At 39.6% G+C, this 17,987-nt stretch overlaps 1 protein-coding gene across 3 annotated transcripts in view; it reads left to right on the top strand.

Moving 5' to 3' along the window:
* The window catches only part of G2E3 (G2/M-phase specific E3 ubiquitin protein ligase), a 66,761-nt gene extending 51,485 nt beyond the window's left edge, over positions 1-15,276 (top strand). For all 3 annotated transcript variants that reach the window (XM_056133611.1, XM_056133612.1, XM_056133610.1), the window contains 3 exons: positions 4,601-4,773; positions 13,295-13,485; positions 14,898-15,276. In XM_056133611.1, the coding sequence (XP_055989586.1) occupies positions 4,601-4,773; positions 13,295-13,485; positions 14,898-15,154 (621 nt within the window). In that variant the 3' untranslated portion in view covers positions 15,155-15,276. The remainder of the gene's footprint in view (positions 1-4,600; positions 4,774-13,294; positions 13,486-14,897) is intronic.
* The last annotated feature ends 2,711 nt before the right edge of the window (positions 15,277-17,987 follow it).

The following is a 17,987-nucleotide window of genomic DNA, read 5'->3' as shown; positions in this document are numbered from 1 at the left end:
GCTCTCACCTGCCTTCCTCTGGGGCGCCCTGTGTGAGATAACCTGGCACAGAGTCCAGTGGCATGGTTATGGGAGCCTCATGTTATGCTCCCTTTCAGGAGAAACAGCCATATGATCTGGACGGTGGCCAATGGCAAGATTATCTGGCATCTGGTGCTTTCAGGAGGCTTATGGGTGTGACATCTCGTTTGCTGGAGACTGGGGAAAGCGGGCAAGAGGATCTCTGCTCCTGGTCCTGTTGAACCCAGACTCCAAGGTCACAAAGTTCTGCATTACCTGGGTTCTGTAGGACTTCTCTCATGCGTGAGGCTCTTCCCGAGTGTGTGGGAGCACCCTGAGCTTGGCAGCGGTTGCATTGTGGAGGTTTTTGGCTGCTGGAGCTGGGTCCCTTGGGGTGGGAAGGGCTCTCACCCACCCCCATCTAGGGCACCCCAGTGAAGACAGTCTGGTGCAGGGTCAGGACATTCTGCAGTACTCTTTTGGGAGTTTTAGTTTATAGTCCCTGGGTCTTGGCCATTAATAAGATTACATGGCACTGCGGCTTTTTATGGGTGTGATTGCCAAGCTACTAGAAAACTGGGGACCTGGGGAAGGAGACCCAGTCCTGATCCAGGCAGGCCTGGATCTCTCAGTCATGGGTTCCCCCCTTCCTCTGCACTACAGACCCTAACTGCGTCTTTTGATCTCTTTCAAGATTTGTGGGTCTCTGAAATAAGGCCAATAAATGAGCTTATATAGCTGAGCCAGAGGTGGTTTGTGGGTGTGGCTCCCACATACCTAACTTTTGGCTGTTTAATTTCTTAGCCCAAAGTCGTTAGAAGTCTGAAGGCACCATCAGGCTGCTGATGCACTCGCCCCTCAGCTACAGGTTGACCTGCTGGCGGCATCATTCCCCCAGCTCATAGACTTACGCATATTAGTAAGTACTAGAAGAGCATAAAAAGTCATGGATGAGCTCAGGATGCTTTCCTAAATTGATATGACAGTGAAATGCATACGTACTGTTTGGAGAACAATACAGTTTTTAAGATTTTGGTTGTTGACAATTTTCCAGAAAAATACTAAATCACTTTAACACATTTTTCAAAATATATTTCTTTGATGTGACTATAGTATACTGCTATAGGGTAAACTGTTTTAGCAATAAATTAGGGAAAGAGAAAGGAGAGTAAATACTTGGGGAATATACTAAATTAAAATTAGGGGGCTGGAGCGATAGCACATTGGGCAGGGCATTTGTCTTGCACATGCCTGGTTCGGGTTCAATTCCCAGGATCCCATATGGTCCCCTGAGTACCGCCAGGAATAATTCCTGTGTGCAGAGCCAGGAATATCTCCTGTGCATCGCCATGTGTGACCCAAAAAACAAAAAAATAAATAAAAATAAAAATTAGGCTAAACTTGAATAACGGAGATCTCAAAAGAGTGATTTTTATTAAGCAGATATTTAATAATTTGTTTTAGCAGGTAGAGATTAACAAATTATGGTGCATAAATCAAATCTACTTTGCTGCCTCTTTCATTTTTTAATTTTCAAAAATTTTGTTCATCTATTTTGGGTTTGGGGCCACACCTCATGGTGCTCAGTTTGCAGGATAGTATATGGGTTGCTGGGATTTGAACCTGGATAGTCTGCTTACAAGTCAATGGCCCTACCCACTGTACTATCACTCCAGTTCCTGCTGCCTCTATCTGTCTGTCTGTCTGTCTATCTAATCACTCAATCACTGTGAGATACCTCGTTATAAAGCTGTTCATGATTGGGTTTCAGTCATACAATGTTCCAACACCCGTCCGTCCACCAGTGTACATTTCCTACCAACAGTTTCTCCTCCCATCATCACCCAACTCCCTCTCCTCTACCTCTTTATAGCAAGTACCTTTCTTCTCTCTCTCTCTCTCTCTCTCTCTCTCTCTCTCTCTTCTCTTTCCCTCCCTCCCTCCCTCCCTCCCTCCCTTTCTTTCCCTCTTTTCTGCCTCTCTCTCTCCCTCTCCCTCCCTCCCCCTCTTTTTGCTTCTCTCTCTCCCTCCCCCCCCCCTCTCTCTCTCTCTCTTTCTCTCGTGCATTATAGTTTGCAGTGCAGGTGCTAAGTGGTCATTGTGTTTCTTCAGGGCATTCAGTATTTTTATCAGGAAGATATAGTTGAAGTAAGCGCTTTTTTTTTTTTTGTTAACTGGGAGACAGTTTTGGAGTATGGATGTGACTGACAGGACTTCTGAAGATACAGGGAGATGGGGGGAGGTAACCCATCCCGATCTTGAGAAAGCCTAAGAAAGCCAGTCACACAACCCACACACCAGAATTTTCAGCTGGTTAATATCTCAGTGAGTCCTGTCCTATAAAGGTGGTTTCCAGCCAGGGGCATGGCAGTGATTTTATATTGTAAGATCTAAGATCAGGTGGCTGCTGGGGATTGTTTGGGTGGGCACCATACAAATCTGCCCCCCCCCCCCCTTAAATCTACCCCAGTCTGTTTAGCCTTGTTCAGGTTGAAGATTAACTGCAGCTTTTTATTTCTTTGGAGATTTATTTATGGTTCTCTGAAGCAAGACCAGTGGAAGAGCTGACATGGTGGCGCTAGAGTTGGTTGATGGGGATGACTGCTGGTGCTTCTAGGAGTAAGGGAAGTTGGGGAAGGTAGCCCATTCCAACTCCAAGAAAGCTTGGAGATTTCAGTCACAAAACCCACTCATGAATTTTCAGCAGCTTAATATCTCTGTGAGGTTCATCCCAAAACAGTGAAGTTCAGCTGGGGGCATGGCAGCGATTTGAATTGTAGGAGCAAGCATCTGCTATCGGCTCTGCTTGAGTGGGCACCAGGCAAACCCTCTCCCCTCTGATCTACCCCTGTCTTTCAGCCTTGTGCGGGTCTGAGATTAGCTGACGCTTTGAATCTCTTTGAGGTTTATTTATGGGTCCTGCAGCAAGGCTGATAAATGAGCTTGTATGGCTGAGCCAGAGGTAGTTTGTGGGCATGACTTCCACATACCTAACTATTGGTGGTTTAATTTCTCAGAAAACTTGGTTCTGAGTTTTGGGGTCCAGCCACAAGGGTATAGCAGTGATTTGGGGGTATCAGAAAGACCAAGCAAGGTTACCATCAGTCTGCTGATGCCCTTGCTCCTACCCTCCCCCCATGTCCAGGTTGACCCACCAGTGACGACCGCAGCTGCGGCCCTGGCAGGGTCCAGGACCAAAGACATAGCTGCTACTGTTTGCGACTTAGACACTCTGGGTGGGCCGTAGCCACCAGTTAGGCAGAACATGCCTGGGGGCACACGCGCCCCTCCTTGGTCTCCAGATAGTTGGCACTCAGGGACATTTCCTTCCATAACATACTGTGGGCAGCACTGGTGACACAGACTGTATCAAAGAAGAAATGGTGACAGGGACGCTCTGCTTGCGGGGTGTTGCCTGAGCTAGCCTCCCCTTGTGGCAACCCCCCCCCCCCATGATGGGAACCCCGATGCCCCCTCAATTCTGGGACCGGCTCTCCACTGTAGTGCCAAGCTGACCCCGAAGTGCCTTGCTCATTCACGCTAAACCTCTTCCTCCACGACAGCTGCTGCCCATCGTGTGGAGAGCTGTGGTGGCTCTGTCAGCTTTGGAGCCCGTGCTGGTGCTATTGCCATCTTCACGGTCGCACCCCGGGTAATGCTCTGCCAGCTCTCACGCCTGCTTCCACTCGGCACCTCTTTGTAAAGTTTTATTGGATCACAGCCATGTTCATTACATACATATCTTTGACTGCTCGCACACTGCAATGGAATGACTTAAGTATTTTTTCATAGGCACTGTAAACTTAACAGAGCATAAAGTGCTATCTAGTCATTACAGAAACAGTTTCTATTTTCAAGGTACAGTTTGTGGTACATCATGTGAGGAATTGTTGGGATTTTGTTTTGTTTTGTTTTGTTTTTCCAGTTAGGATATTATGTCTTCATCTATAGGATTGAGGTTTACAGTAGAGTGCAATGAAGTGACATGTTTTTACTGAAAACTCCATTGGGCAGTTTGAGCCGCATCTAACTGCAAGAAAGTATGATTGATATGCCCAGTAAAACTGACTGTGGGTTTAGGAGACTGAAACAATGTGTTCTGAAACTTTATTCTTTGACATTTATAAAGGTAGTATTTTGAACAGAAAGAATTGAGCTTAGATTTCAGCAGGTATTTGAAATGAGAGAAACGTAACTCTCAGTACATATTTTACAAGGAAAAAAGGAAGGAAATTTTCCATTCATTGTCTCCTGGTTTTATCTTTCTCTGTCTTGAACTTCTTTCAAGACTTTAGCTGTTTGCATATCCTTGGTCCAGTATTCTTTTTTATACGGTTCCCTATAAAACTCGTCAATCTTTTATTCCTCAGCAGATTCTTGCATGAAATCTTTAGTAATTTCTTTCCTTTCCAGTGCAATGTAAATCTTAATTATTTCATGTTATAGTCTGTATTTAAAGGGAATTTATTTTGGAAACATAATTCTTAGTATAGTTTTACCTCATCCTAGTAAATTGAGTAGTATATAATGATGTATTCTTTAAAATTTAAATATTGTTTACAAATAAATGGGCAAACTGGGTATATTTTCTTTATTTCAGATAAATACTGCAACAAATCTTGCTGACTTAAACTCAATAATGAATGATTGCTGTAACTACCTTGAGCTTATTGGCTGTTTAAGACTTATAACATCATTGAGTGATAAATACATGTTGGCAAAAGACATACTTGTTTACCATGTAATTAAGAGAGTCCAAGAACCTTTTGAAAGGTAAGTAATTTATATAGAAGAGTCTCTCAGATTATGCATTTAAAGTTAATTATCTTACAATACGAGACATACTTAATTAAATTGGCATGCTATTTATATGCATATTTAATTTTGGTTTTGGGGCCACACTTGTCTATGTTCAGATATCCTATGATCTCTGAGCCAGTTGGGGTTGAACCCTGGGTGGGTTGCATGCAAGTCAAGCATCTTACCTGCTGTCCTCTTACTCTTGCCCCTTGAATAGAATTTTAAGATATGCTTAAAACTAACCTCTTCAGAGTGATCACTACTCCTGCAACTTCATACAGAATTATGTAATTGTGTAATGCTCAAACAAAAGTAATCCTCAATTTATAATTTTTCTAAATAAAAAAGTAAAAGATTTTTTTAAATGAACCTAATATTCCATCTCCATTCATTCAGCCCTCCTCCCCCCATCTTGCTGGACAATAGATACTGTACTAGTAGGCATTTGAAGGGGAAGTGGTACATAATAGGAATGTAAGAATTTCCCAGAATACGATTAGAAGCAAAAAATGTCTGAAATTAGGGCCGGAGTGCTAGCTCAACAAGCTGAGCACAAGCTTTGCATGTGGGAGGCTCAAGTTCAATCCATAGCATTTATGGTACCCTGAGCACTGCCAAGAATGACCTCTGAGCACCAGTAGGTGTGGCCTAATCCCCACACATATCCCCTCCTACCCCACCCCACTGCTGTATGGAATTTAGATAGGAGAAATCAGGTTTTTGCTAGGAAGTATGGTTTCGGCCACAATCAGCAGTGTTCAGGGTTCATATCAGGGTGGAGGGTGTCAAAGTTGGACCTCCCACATGTTCTGTGTGTGCTCTGTTAGACTTATGCCCCTAACATATATACTAAGATGAGGGCAAGCAATATTTAAAAAGTTTTAAGGGAAATTTCTAAAATAGAAATTTTCTAAAATAGAAATTCAAATAGAGTATGTAACTTCCAAGCCAGTATGAGGGTGAGAGAGATTTATGTATCCAGGGGTGGTGGAATTTAGTCCCTGACACTGCCCTCTAAGATCACTGAGGTACCATTTCCCATCACTGAAGAACCACTGAGAAGCCACAAGCCAAGTGTGTGATCCTCTTCTCCCCACATGACCTCTTTCCTCCTCCACCTTAGCACCTCAAGCACCCGAAAAAAATATGAAAGCCGATAAAAACTCCTAAAACCTGGCCAGAGAGATAGTGTAGGAACTAAGGCGATAGCCTTGTGGATTGACCTCTTAGTGTGAATTTCCTGCACTACCTATAATTCCCCAGTCATTTATAGGGGTCTCTCCGGGGCACAAACTTAGCAATGACCCCTGAGTACCACCAGGTGTGGCTCCAAACTCCAAACATTTACAGTGGACAGTAAAAAATTAAAACAAAGCACAATGTAAGGCAGAAAAATAATCCCTAGACTTAAAATTCTAAAACAAGTAAAATAAATTTATAAAGTAGAACTTTAGTTATAATTTGAATTACTTAAAGCAAAAAATAGATTTTAATAACTTTAAAAATAAATACTACAGGGGCTGGAGTGTTAGCACAGTGGGTAGGGCATTTGCCTTGCACAAGGCCAACCCAGATTCAGTTCCCAGCATCCCATATGGTCCCCTGAGCACTGCCAGGAGTAATTCCTTAGTGCAGAGGCAGGAGTAACCCCTGTGCATCCTCAGATGTGACCCAAAAAACAAAAACAAAAAAAAAAAACAAAACAAAAAACCACTACAAACTTAAATAGCCTTGTCAGGTTTTTTATTTGTTGGCTTTTTGGATCACACCCACTAATGCTCAGGGGTTACTCCTGGAAAATAACTTACCTGCTGTACTATCACTTTGGTCCCGACTCTATCAGTTTTAAAAGAACAAGTTTGCGAGGATTGGACAGTCAATTGTATATGAACCTAATGTGCTCTCAAGAGATGTAAAGCTGCCAGAATACGGAAAAATTGTTCAATGTGTTAATTGTGAATATTTCAAAGATGGATCGCTTGAGAACTAATGACTTGAACAGACAAGTATTTGGTTCTAACGTAGCCCAGAATATAAGGGTCAGTGTGATGGTACAGTAGGGCATTTGTCTTGGCCAACCCAGGTTCAATTTCCAGCTCCCTTATGATCCCCTGAGAACCTCTAGGAGTGAAGCCTGAGTGCAGAGCCAGAAGTAAGCCCTAAGCATCGTTGGGTGTGGCTCAACCCCTCCGCCCCGCCCCCCACACACACATATGCCACCAATTAAAAAAGTAGTCCAGAATAAAAATCAGTTCTGAAAAGCGCTTTGAAAGAAAGTCAACTACAGAATTAAAAATAAGACAGTTGGCCTTGCATGCAGCCAACCTAGGTTCGATCACCAATATCTTATGTAACCCCCAAATCTCTGTTGGTTGTAGCCTTAAATCAAAAACTAAATATTTAAAAATCTTACTGCAATATATCCCACCAATAAAGGAGAACAAAAGCAGGCATTCTTTCAATTATAGGAGCAAAACTATACTCTCAAGTTGATCAGGGGTATCTTCTAAAGATTCAGCAAGTATACATATAGTTAAATGTCGTAGTTCTTTATTTTAAGACCATGATAAGCTTAGGATTAAATGGAAACATCCCTTCATTTCTATAGTATGCTGGAGGTTTTAGTAGAGCAGCAAGACTAAGTGAATTTTTAAAAGATTTTAAAAGATTGGAAGAAGTATCATTGCAGTCTAAGCAATTGTCTACATAAATCTGAAATTTACTTATGACGTGAATAGCACAAGTTTTCTTGTAGAGGGCTTTGCATTCTCATTTGAGAAGGGAATGATGTTAATAAACATTTGGGTATTTGACAATGTTTTAATTAGGGGGTTCATCATGTAATGTGGAATTTAACAGAAGGAATGAATACTATGAGAGTTACAGGGTGTTTGTATTAACATCTTGAGAGTTGTTTACTTTCGAAAGAAGGCCAGAGAGAATAGTACAGAAATGTAGGCACTTGCCTCAAACACAGCCAGTCCACCTCAGTCCCCAGTATTATGACCTGACATTCGAGGGTACGACCCAAAACTCATATATAAATGAGCTGGAAATTGGGGGACAGTTGATGATACTGATTGAACTTGGGTATCTTGTGGGCACTGTATAAGATTAGCATAGGGAACACCAGATACTTGTCTTTATTTTACATGTCCGCATGCTCTGACTCTTGGGATGTCTTCTGCTGCCGCACTATCAGCAAGCTCTATTTATAGCAACCCAAGCACCAAACGTCCCTCTCTTCTTCCTCCTCCTGCTTCCTTCTCATGCTGTTCTTTCTCTCTTCTGTGCAGTGATGATGGTTTATTTAGGGTTCCTGCCCCTTAGCTGTTTCTGTTGATTGGTTGTACATCCATCTGTCATATGTTCCCTGTGACCAATTGGAACACATGTAAATGTTAGATTAATTCCCAACTTAATTAATTCTGTAACTGATACCTCCTTTCCAGTAACCTGAGATTCCTGCCCCTTAGTTTCTTCTGCTGTCTGAATGGTTTGTGGAACTGACTGAACAATTATAATTGTTCATCAGAGGTTTTGGTTATCCAGCCTCCCCCTCATTTCTTCTTTACTAGGTCCCTTTTTTCCTTATTTCCTCTGTACCATTTCTAGGAGTATATGCCCTAAATGCTTTTAGGACTGTGGAGCAAGCATCCTCCTCTTGAACCTACATCCTGTTGAAAAGGGTTGCTGTGTTCTTTTAGGGCATTCAGAGCATCCCTCCTTGTTCTCTGACAGGGATTCCAGGATGGTTGTTCAAGTGGGCCATGGTATAACTAGTGGTAAGTGGTTGAAGGAACCATGATTTTGGAGTTTTTGGATTCTGGGGAGAAAACTTTGATTATTTAGTTGGATTTTTAAAATACATAAAAATTGGTACATGGTAATAAAAATGTATTTTAAGAAGCAATACAAAATGATTTGATACCATCAGCCATATTGTTAGTTTTAGCATGGCCTTTAATATTCAACCATCTGGACCAGTTGGTCAGATATTGCCAGGAGTTGGCACCTAGACCCACTTATCATTGTTTGGAAATCTCTCCCCAAAAGAAAAATAGTTTTTAGGTATAGCAGTGATACTTACATTACACAAAAGTAACTCAAAATCACATTGCTAGAAAATCTTACATTACAGTAGTTAGCACTGTTAGCACTGTCCTCCCGTTGTTCATCAATTTGCTTAAGTGGGCACCAGTGACGTCTCACAACAACTTGTGAGACTTGTTACTGTTTTTGGCATATTGAATACATCACGGGGAGCTTGCCATGCCTTGCCGTGCAGACGAGATACTCTCGGTAGCTTGCCAGGCTGAGAGGGTCGGAGGAATCAAACCCGGGTCGGCCATCTCAGCCGCATGCAAGGCAAACGCCTTACCCGCTGTGCTATCGCTCCAGCCCCATTATAGTAGTATATATAATTTATAAAAAGTTATATAAATATAATAAACAGATCAGTGACTAGCTTAGGAATACAATGGTAAACATACAAAATACATTTTAGTAACATTTCCAATCACTTAATCACTTAACTTCTTGTTAGTCGTCGATTTGCTCGAGCGGGCGCCAGTAACGTCTCCATTTGTCCCTGTTGCGTGCTAGTGTAGCCCAATGGCATCTGTTCGCTCTGGGTTCATGAAGAGCCTCAAACCGATCGTTCCTGATCTTCACGAAGAAGTCTGACCATCTGGTAGGTGGGCGACCACGTGGTCTTTTGACATCCCGTGGAATCCAGTCAGGAACAGCTCTAGTCCAGCGGTCGTCTTTAAATCTCATTACATTACCAGCCCATCTGATTTTTGACACCTTGGCAAATGAGACAGCGTCCCTGATTCTTGATCGTCGACGGATGTCAGAACTCCGGATTTTTTCTCTCATAGCGTGAAACGTGATTTTCCAAGCATAGCTCTTTCTATTCTTCTTTGGGAGACCTGAATAGCATTCTCATCCTGTTTGCGTAGGGCCCAGGTCTCTGAGGCATATGTTAATGCAGGAAGAACAGTGGAATCAAAGAGATGTGCCCAGAGCAGGAGGTTCTTCGTCCTCTTAGCTATTTCTTCAACGTTCTTGAAAGCATTCCAAGCCTCGCTCTTCCTCCTGCGCAGCTCGGGTGCCAGGTCATTTGTCATGTTGACTTCTCGACCTAGGTACACATAGCTGTTGCATTCGGAGATGGTCGTTCCGTTGAGAGTGAATGGGGCATCAGGAACGAGGCTGTTTCTCATAAACATTGTCTTCATAAGATTCAGCTGTAGTCCTACCTTTCCACACTCACGGTCAAAGTCGGCCAGCATTTGTGCCGTTTGGCTGATGTTTGGTGTTATTAAAACAATGTCATCAGCAAAGCGGAGGTGGTGTAATTGCCGACCATCTATCTTCACTCCCATTCCTTCCCATTCCAGTCGTCGCATGATGTTCTCGAGGGTGGCACTGAAGAGTTTTGGTGAAATGGTATCACCCTGCCGAACCCCTCTCCTGACATCAATGATCACTTCTTTGTAGAATCGTGAGATCCTGGTAGTGAATCCGCAATACAGCTCACGGAGGATCCTGATGTATTGGGCTTGAATGCCCTGATTGGCTAGGGCTTCGATGTCCGCTTCCGTCTCAACAGAATCAAAGGCCTTCTTTAAATCAATGAACGTTAAACAGAGCGGCATCTTGAACTCCCGAGAAACCTCAGTGAGCTTGGTTATCGTGTGAATATGGTCGATGGTGCTGAATCCTTTGCGGAACCCGGCTTGCTCGCTTGCATGGTTGTCCTTCATCTAGTGTTCTGCCAACCGTATTTAGGATGACTCGAATGAACAACTTGTAGATGACAGACAATAGGCAGATCGGGCGATAGTTGCCAATGTCATGGATGTCTCCCTTCTTGAACAGTAGTACAGTCCTGCTGGTTTTCCATTGGGACGGAACCTTGCATTCAGACAGGTAGCGAGTGAAGAGCCGAGCCAGTGTATTGATGAGTACTGACAGCAGGTTCTTCAGGTGTTCAGGTCTGACCTTGTCTGGGCCAGATGCTGTTTGTTTCTTTACCGACGAAATGGCGTGTCGGATTTCGGAAGGGAGAACGTTGGGAACGACATATCCATCCTGTGGAATTTGGTATGCCAGCAAGTGGACATGGCTATCAAAGAGATTTGAGTAGAAGTCATGGATAATCTTCTCCATTGCCGTTCTGGAGGATGTGATGGATCCATCAGGACGTCAACATTTCCAAGTGACTAATAATTAACTGAGGCCTGGAATTTGCATACAGGGTATCCAGGATGGATTACTAGTACTGCCAGATAATCCCAGCACTGTAGGGATTATCACACTGAATCCAGTGTGGCTCAAAAGGAAACAAAAAGTAAATAACAATTTCAGCTTTCCTTTTTTGTGGAGGGGAAGAGGCGGTTTGTCCACACCCAGCTGTGCTCAGGTCTTACTCCTGGCTCTGTACTCAGGGATCACTCCTGGCTGTGCTTGAAGGAATATATGGGAAGCTATGTACAAGGCAGTCGCCCTACCTGCTGTACTGTAGCCTCGGCTCCTCAAATAGTTTCTAGGAAAGAAGGGAAAGCAAAAAGTGGATACAATTGAATACTTATCTTTCCGGGAGAGAGGGGTAATATCTTACCAGGTTATACTCAGGATTTATTCTTAGCTCTTTGCTCTGGGATCACTCCTGGCAGGGCTTAGGAGTCCATATGTATGTGGTGGCAGGGATTGAACCAGGTGGGCCACGTGCATGGCAGGCCCCCTTACCCACTATTCTCTCTCCAGCCCTCCCCTTACCCACTATTCTCTCTCCAGCCCTATAGTAATAATTTAAAGACAAACTTAAATTTCTCTAAAATTTACTTCAAATGTAAACAAGAAAGGTACAAGGGTTGTCTAATGGAGGGCCTCGGAACAGGTGTTAGGGAATTTGAACTTTGTTTCTTGGACAAAGTGTTTATCAGCTCTTGCAGCTACTGCAAAAAGATGATCACAAACTGTGCCTTAAAATAGGAGGAATTTATTCTATTTTTAGGATGTTAAAAGCCCAAATCAAGAAGGTGTCATGCAGGGCTCATCTTTTTTAGATCATGGTTGCATATCTTCAGTTTCTAGCTATCATATGGCCTTTCTTGTGAAAAAAAAAAAATTAGTCATGAAGTTTTAGGCTGTCACAGATAATCAGTAGCATGATCCACATGATCCATCTTTTGTTTATTTGTATATGTTTATATCATTTTTCTTTTTTTTTTTTTTTTTTTGTGAGGGGTGAGGGCAAGGGGTTACAGTAGGCTGTGCTCAGTACTACTGGCTCTGTGTTCAGGCATCACTCCTGGTTGTGCTCCGGGTACCATACATGGTGCAGGGATCAAACTGGAATGGAGCACCTTTTCTGCTGTACTATCCCTGGCTCATTTTTTTTTTACCTGTCAAGTGAGGTTATGTTCACAGGTTTCAGGGTACATGGTGTGGAAATATTTGGGGGGTGAACTTCTATGCAGCCTGCTTTAAAATAAATCACAGTTATTGGTGTTTGGTTTTGGTACATCATGTAGCAATGGCTCAGAAAAGAACCTGGGCTATTACAGATGTAGAAATATAACAGTTTCTCTGAAGGATGTTCTGATAGATTTGTTTTTGCGGTATATGGAGTATTAAGTAAATAAGAATTTTAGAGAAGTTTATAGGATTTTGTAATTAGGACTGGGAGAGGGAAGAGTTATGGGTGGTTCGGGTTCAGCTATACTAATTTGATGTATATTGGAAGCAGGACACTGAGGCCATCTGAGTAAATTATGCTGAATTTTGTCAGTTTTTTTCTGAGATGAGAATAAGTATGGATAAATAAGGATTAGGATTTTAAGAAATGGAGAAGTAACTTTCAAGCAGATTGTCTTGAAATGTGATGGATTGAATGCACTTAAAAAAAAATATATGGTCAAAGTGGATACCTTAAACGGCTAGAAAGACAATTCAGTGTATCCTGATACTTAAGTAGATGGGTAGGAAATTTAGATTATAGGTAAGACTAAATGGGTCTGACAGGCAACAATTTTCACTCCTCTGCTTATTAATGAAAATTTGCATTTGAGACATTTTTGATTATACATTCATATTTTGTTCATTACTCTTGGATTCTGTGAGAAAAATTTTATCAAAGAAATTAATTTTCTAATTATGTTCTTTGTATGAGTCTTAGATTTATTATCTTCCTTTGCATTCTGAAGGAAACTTAATATTCATACTAACTTGCTTTCAGTCATCAAATTCCTCAGAAGTTTGAAGGCTACCTTTTCCCTTAGTAGCATACTAGCTTAATTTTAAAAACTTCATTAAGGTAAATATATAGACATAGTTATATTAATGAATATACCTGTTATGGATTTGGAAGTATATTATAGTTATATTTTATATATATTATGTATATATATAATTAGTTGAAAATGTTAATTTATTATTGTAATACCAAATAAAGGTATAAATGCTGACTCATTTTTCTTTCAAGTTTTAAGCAGGGTCTGAAAACTCTTGGAGTTTTGGAGAAAATTCAGACCTACCCAGAAGCCTTTCGTAGCATCTTCTGTCATAAACCTAAGAATCTTTCTGCCAAAACCATTAGTGAACTTTTTACAGTACACGCATTATCTGATGTACAAGCTTTGGGATTTTGGAACAAGTACTTAGAAGCTGTTGAAGGTATGTGGATTTTATATACTTACTGAACTATTATTTGCATGATCATTTTGTTCACTTTAAATTGAAGTGTAAGGTGTTTTCTCGTGATAGTAGTTTATCTCTTTAAGAACAACTTTTTGATAAGTTTAATCTGCTAACTATAGAAAACTTTCTTACAAAGAAGCCTAAATTGGTTCACTTGGCAATGATAGGAAGGAGGTGTTATGTATTGTATTTTACAGTCACCTTTCCTTCAGAAAATGTCTTTCTAGAAAAGTTCAAGTGTAAGTATGATTGCAATAGCATAGAATAGTGTTCAGCAATAAAATATTTTTTCTACGTTTTTTGTTTTGGATATGTGTTTAACACTTAATAGACTTTAGCACAGTGTAAATATAAACTTTACATCCATTAAAAATGAAAAAGTTACCAAGTTTGACTTGAAAATTTAAAAATCATGGCTTTTATTGCCGCTTTTGATTTATTGCAGTAGTCTGTCATCTGTCACCAGACCCATAGCATTTCTGAATTGTGCCTGCATTTCATCTTTTTCATTCTTTTTGTTTGTTTTGGTGAAGCAAGAAATTTTTTATTGAAACTTATTTAGAAAGATAGGGGGGAGAGATAAGGGGAAATACATGTTTGAGAGAGAACACAGGGTTCTCCTGAGCAAAGAAACATTAGAGATAAGCAAGAGAGATACTTATGGGAGATTATGGGGTTGAAGAACAAGCCATCATTTTTATTGGTAGGTTGAATGAATCATAGTTATCCATAAGTCATAGAGCTGTGATCATTATTTCACAATTTATCCCTGAGATTACTGATATAAAATTGTGGGATGAAAAAGATTTGTTTTATTTGATAATTTGTTTGTATCTATATAGTTAGATATTTTATTATACCATTTCATTATTTTTAGCATAATCTCCAAATAATGGAGTTTCAAAACTCATCAATTTTTTTTTTTCTTTGTGGGTCACACCTGGCGATGCACAGGGGCTACTCCTGGCTCTGCACTCAGGAATTGCCCATGGCAGTGCTCGGGGGACCATATGGGATGCTGGGAATCGAACCCAGGTCAACCACATGCAAGGCAAACACCCTACCTGCTGTACTGTTGCTCCAGCCCCTCTCATCAAAAAGTTTTAGCCATATGATAATTTTCTGTTAGAGAAAGTATATAGTATACAACTGATCCTATATAATTTTATTATACGCCCTACTTTGAGATTCAGAGGAAACAGTGAATGCACGTTTTTCCTATTAATACACTTGATTCAGTGATTTAGTTTATCCCAAGATATTTTGGGAATATCTGGGAATGTGAAATTTCTGTCTTGTAACATTCCCAGTCTATCTGGGGAAGTATTTATGAATGTAGCAATATAATACGTGGATTTTAACTTTTTTCTTTTTGACCAACTTCTCAGATGGGAAATCTACAACAACAGTGGAAGACATTCTCATTTTTGCAACCGGTTGCAATTCCATTCCACCTGCTGGCTTTAAACCCACTCCTTCTATTGAGTGCCTACATATGGATTTTCCTGTGGGAAAAAAGTGTGATAATTGTTTAGTTATTCCAATTACTAATACATATAAAGAATTTCAAGAAAACATGGACTTTGCCATAAGAAACACTGTAAGACTGGAAAAAAAAGAAAATTCTCACTACATTGACCCTTAACTATATGAACAACGAAAAGCTTCCTTAACAGCTGCTATTGATACTTTTTGTTTCAGAACTCTATCATCAATTTTGAACAAAATTATCAGTTTCTGGGCTTAATAAAATTTTATATGAACATACAGGAATGTTTGACCACTTAAACTAAGAATTTTTTGTCAAGGTGTGCTGATCAAAGTTGCTGAAACTTTTCTACTCTCGATATAAATGCTTCATTAAATCTTTATGACTGTATAGACTTAATTCAAGTATTGTAGAATGTCGTGTGTGTGTGTGTGTGTGTGTGTGTGTGTGTGTGTGTGTAAGGAAGTGTTCTTGTATTGAATTTTGTTGTAAATTAGGGTCAAATGTAGGATTCACAATTTCCTAATTTTATGCACTCTTCAAATTATTTTATTTCAAGCATTAAATAGAAAAACTAGTTGAAAAATCCTATATATAAATCAAAGGGGAACATATTGGGGGTGTGTATTTATATCCTTTTCTAGGATAGCATTAAATTGATTTTGAAAATTTTAGATTTATATTAAATAGGACCACATGGCAATAAGATTATGTCTAATGGGAGTATTATATAAGAAGCAGTGTTGCACAAATATTCTATAATCCATTGATATTCCAATAGGCTTTAAACACTTCAGAGATATAGTGTTGTTGAAAATACATTTTTAAACCCAAAACATTAATGTTAGGATTTGATAGTTCTGTTTTGGTATTCCCTGTCTATTATGCAACCACAGAATGTCTGATCGATACTAATTTAGGTGTCGATTTCTGGATTTACCATGTGTGGTGTGTTTGACCACGTGACATGTATTATCAAGATGATTATATGGTAATTATTGACATTAATATATAGTTAAAGCTATTTTTCGAAAGATATCACCTATGAGTAATACAGAAATGTTTTTAAAGCACAGATATAATGGAAATCCCAGTGTAATGTATCTTTCTATAAACTCTTATTTTTAACTCTTGGTGCTACTAAGAGTAAATACCTAAAGTAACAAAAATGTGCGTGATAACAGTTTGAAAATATATAGTCCTGTAGTTTGAACCTAACATATGTGTGTGTGTGTGTGTGTGTGTATGTACTCTCAAAAAAAGAAATTTGAAAACTATCCCTAATCAAGTACAATTGTGATTGCTGCTAAAGTTAAATTATATGCTAAGTCATGAAAGGCAAGTTACTTGGTTTTAATTGCATATTTCTTGGTACAAAGAGCAAATTCTAGCTTTCATCATCATATTATCTTCTAAAAAATTTTGTTACTGGTATTTTTTTAAAATTGATTTTTATACTGTTAACCTTATAATACCAAAGGAAAACTAAAACAACCCTATACAATTTTATTTATTCAGTTTTCATTTTAACTTGAAGTTTTAAGAATATTAGAAAGACATTTATTTAATTCTGTTAAAAGAAAGTAAAGGAATTAATGTCAGTGTTTGATACTTATTATAAAATTCCTAATTGCCATATAGTAAATAAAGCTTTTGTTTTATTTGTTAATAAACTGACTGTTTTAATTGTTTGTTTTGGGGCCACACCTGGCTGTGCTCAGGGCTTGTTTTTGGCAAGCCTAGGACCATACGGGTTTGCCAGGAATTCAACCCAGGCCAGCCATATGCCTTACCCACTATACTTGCTATGCAGCCCCGCTATTTTAATTCTTAATCTGCCTAGTTTTCATTAGAAATTTTAGCCTTTAAATCAGTACAAACAAAAAATGCTAAATAAGGCGTTTTCTTTTTATTTATCCTAAAGTGGTAATTAACCCACATGCGTGCATGCACACTCACACACTTTGGGAGGCTAATGTGCTTGGATATAATTAAAAGCCATTTTAAATACTCCTATCACTTACATGTTAGGCAGGTCTGTAGGAATAAGATGGTAGCACTGTAGAACTGTCCTCCCATTGTTCGTCGATTTGCTCAAGCGGGCACCAGTAACTTCTCCATTTTGGGACTTGCTGATACTGTTTTTGGCATATCAAATACGCCATGGAGAGCTCGCCAGACGTTGCCATGTGGGCGGGATACTCTCAGTAGCTTGCCAGGCTCTCCGAGAGGGATGGAGGAATTTAACCCTGGTCACCTGAGTGCAAGGCAAATGCCCTACCCGTTGTGCTATCACTCCAGCCCAGGAATAAGATGGTATAGACAATAATTCAGCATACTCGTGTTTAAAGTAAAGCATAAATTACCATACTGCAAAATGTTGTATGGTTTTAAGGATATTTCATTAGTGTGATTTTTAGCTACAATTCATGCATATTAGATGAATGTGTAGGCTATTTGTTTTTCTGCATTGTTATTACTATGTCTAATGGTTGGTGTTATGGTTTTCTTTTTGTTATAACAAGTACACAGTTCTTACTGACATTAAATTTCAAAGAAAATAATGCTGTATACCTTTATAAATGTATGTATTTCTCAAATACTTTGTATATATGCCATGTAGCTTGTTTGCTATTGCTTTCAATATCAAGGAAAACTATAAATTCACATATAATGCATCTCTTGTTAGTGGTTCTGTCATTAGTTTTATGTTCATTGTTTTTTTTAAGTGAAACAAAATAGTTTTATTAAAGAAATTTACTTAGAGAAGTGTGATGAGGAGAAAGAGAGAGGTGTGTTCAAGAGAGAACACAGGAGAATTCAATACTTCTAAACCACTTAAATTCTTGTGGGAATTTCATCCTAAAGGCCTTTCACACAATGTTCTTCTATTTAGTTATTTTACTGTTTTAGCATTTGAGATAAAGATTATTTCATCAATAATTAGCTTTATATAATTTGCTTATGGATAAGTCATTATTTGTTTTGT

The sequence above is a fragment of the Sorex fumeus genome, unplaced genomic scaffold, assembly GCF_029834395.1.
Source record: "Sorex fumeus unplaced genomic scaffold, SorFum_2.1 ptg000098l, whole genome shotgun sequence".
In the NCBI taxonomy this organism is placed as follows: Eukaryota; Metazoa; Chordata; class Mammalia; order Eulipotyphla; family Soricidae; genus Sorex; species Sorex fumeus.
This window is presented reverse-complemented; position numbering and strand designations above follow the sequence as displayed.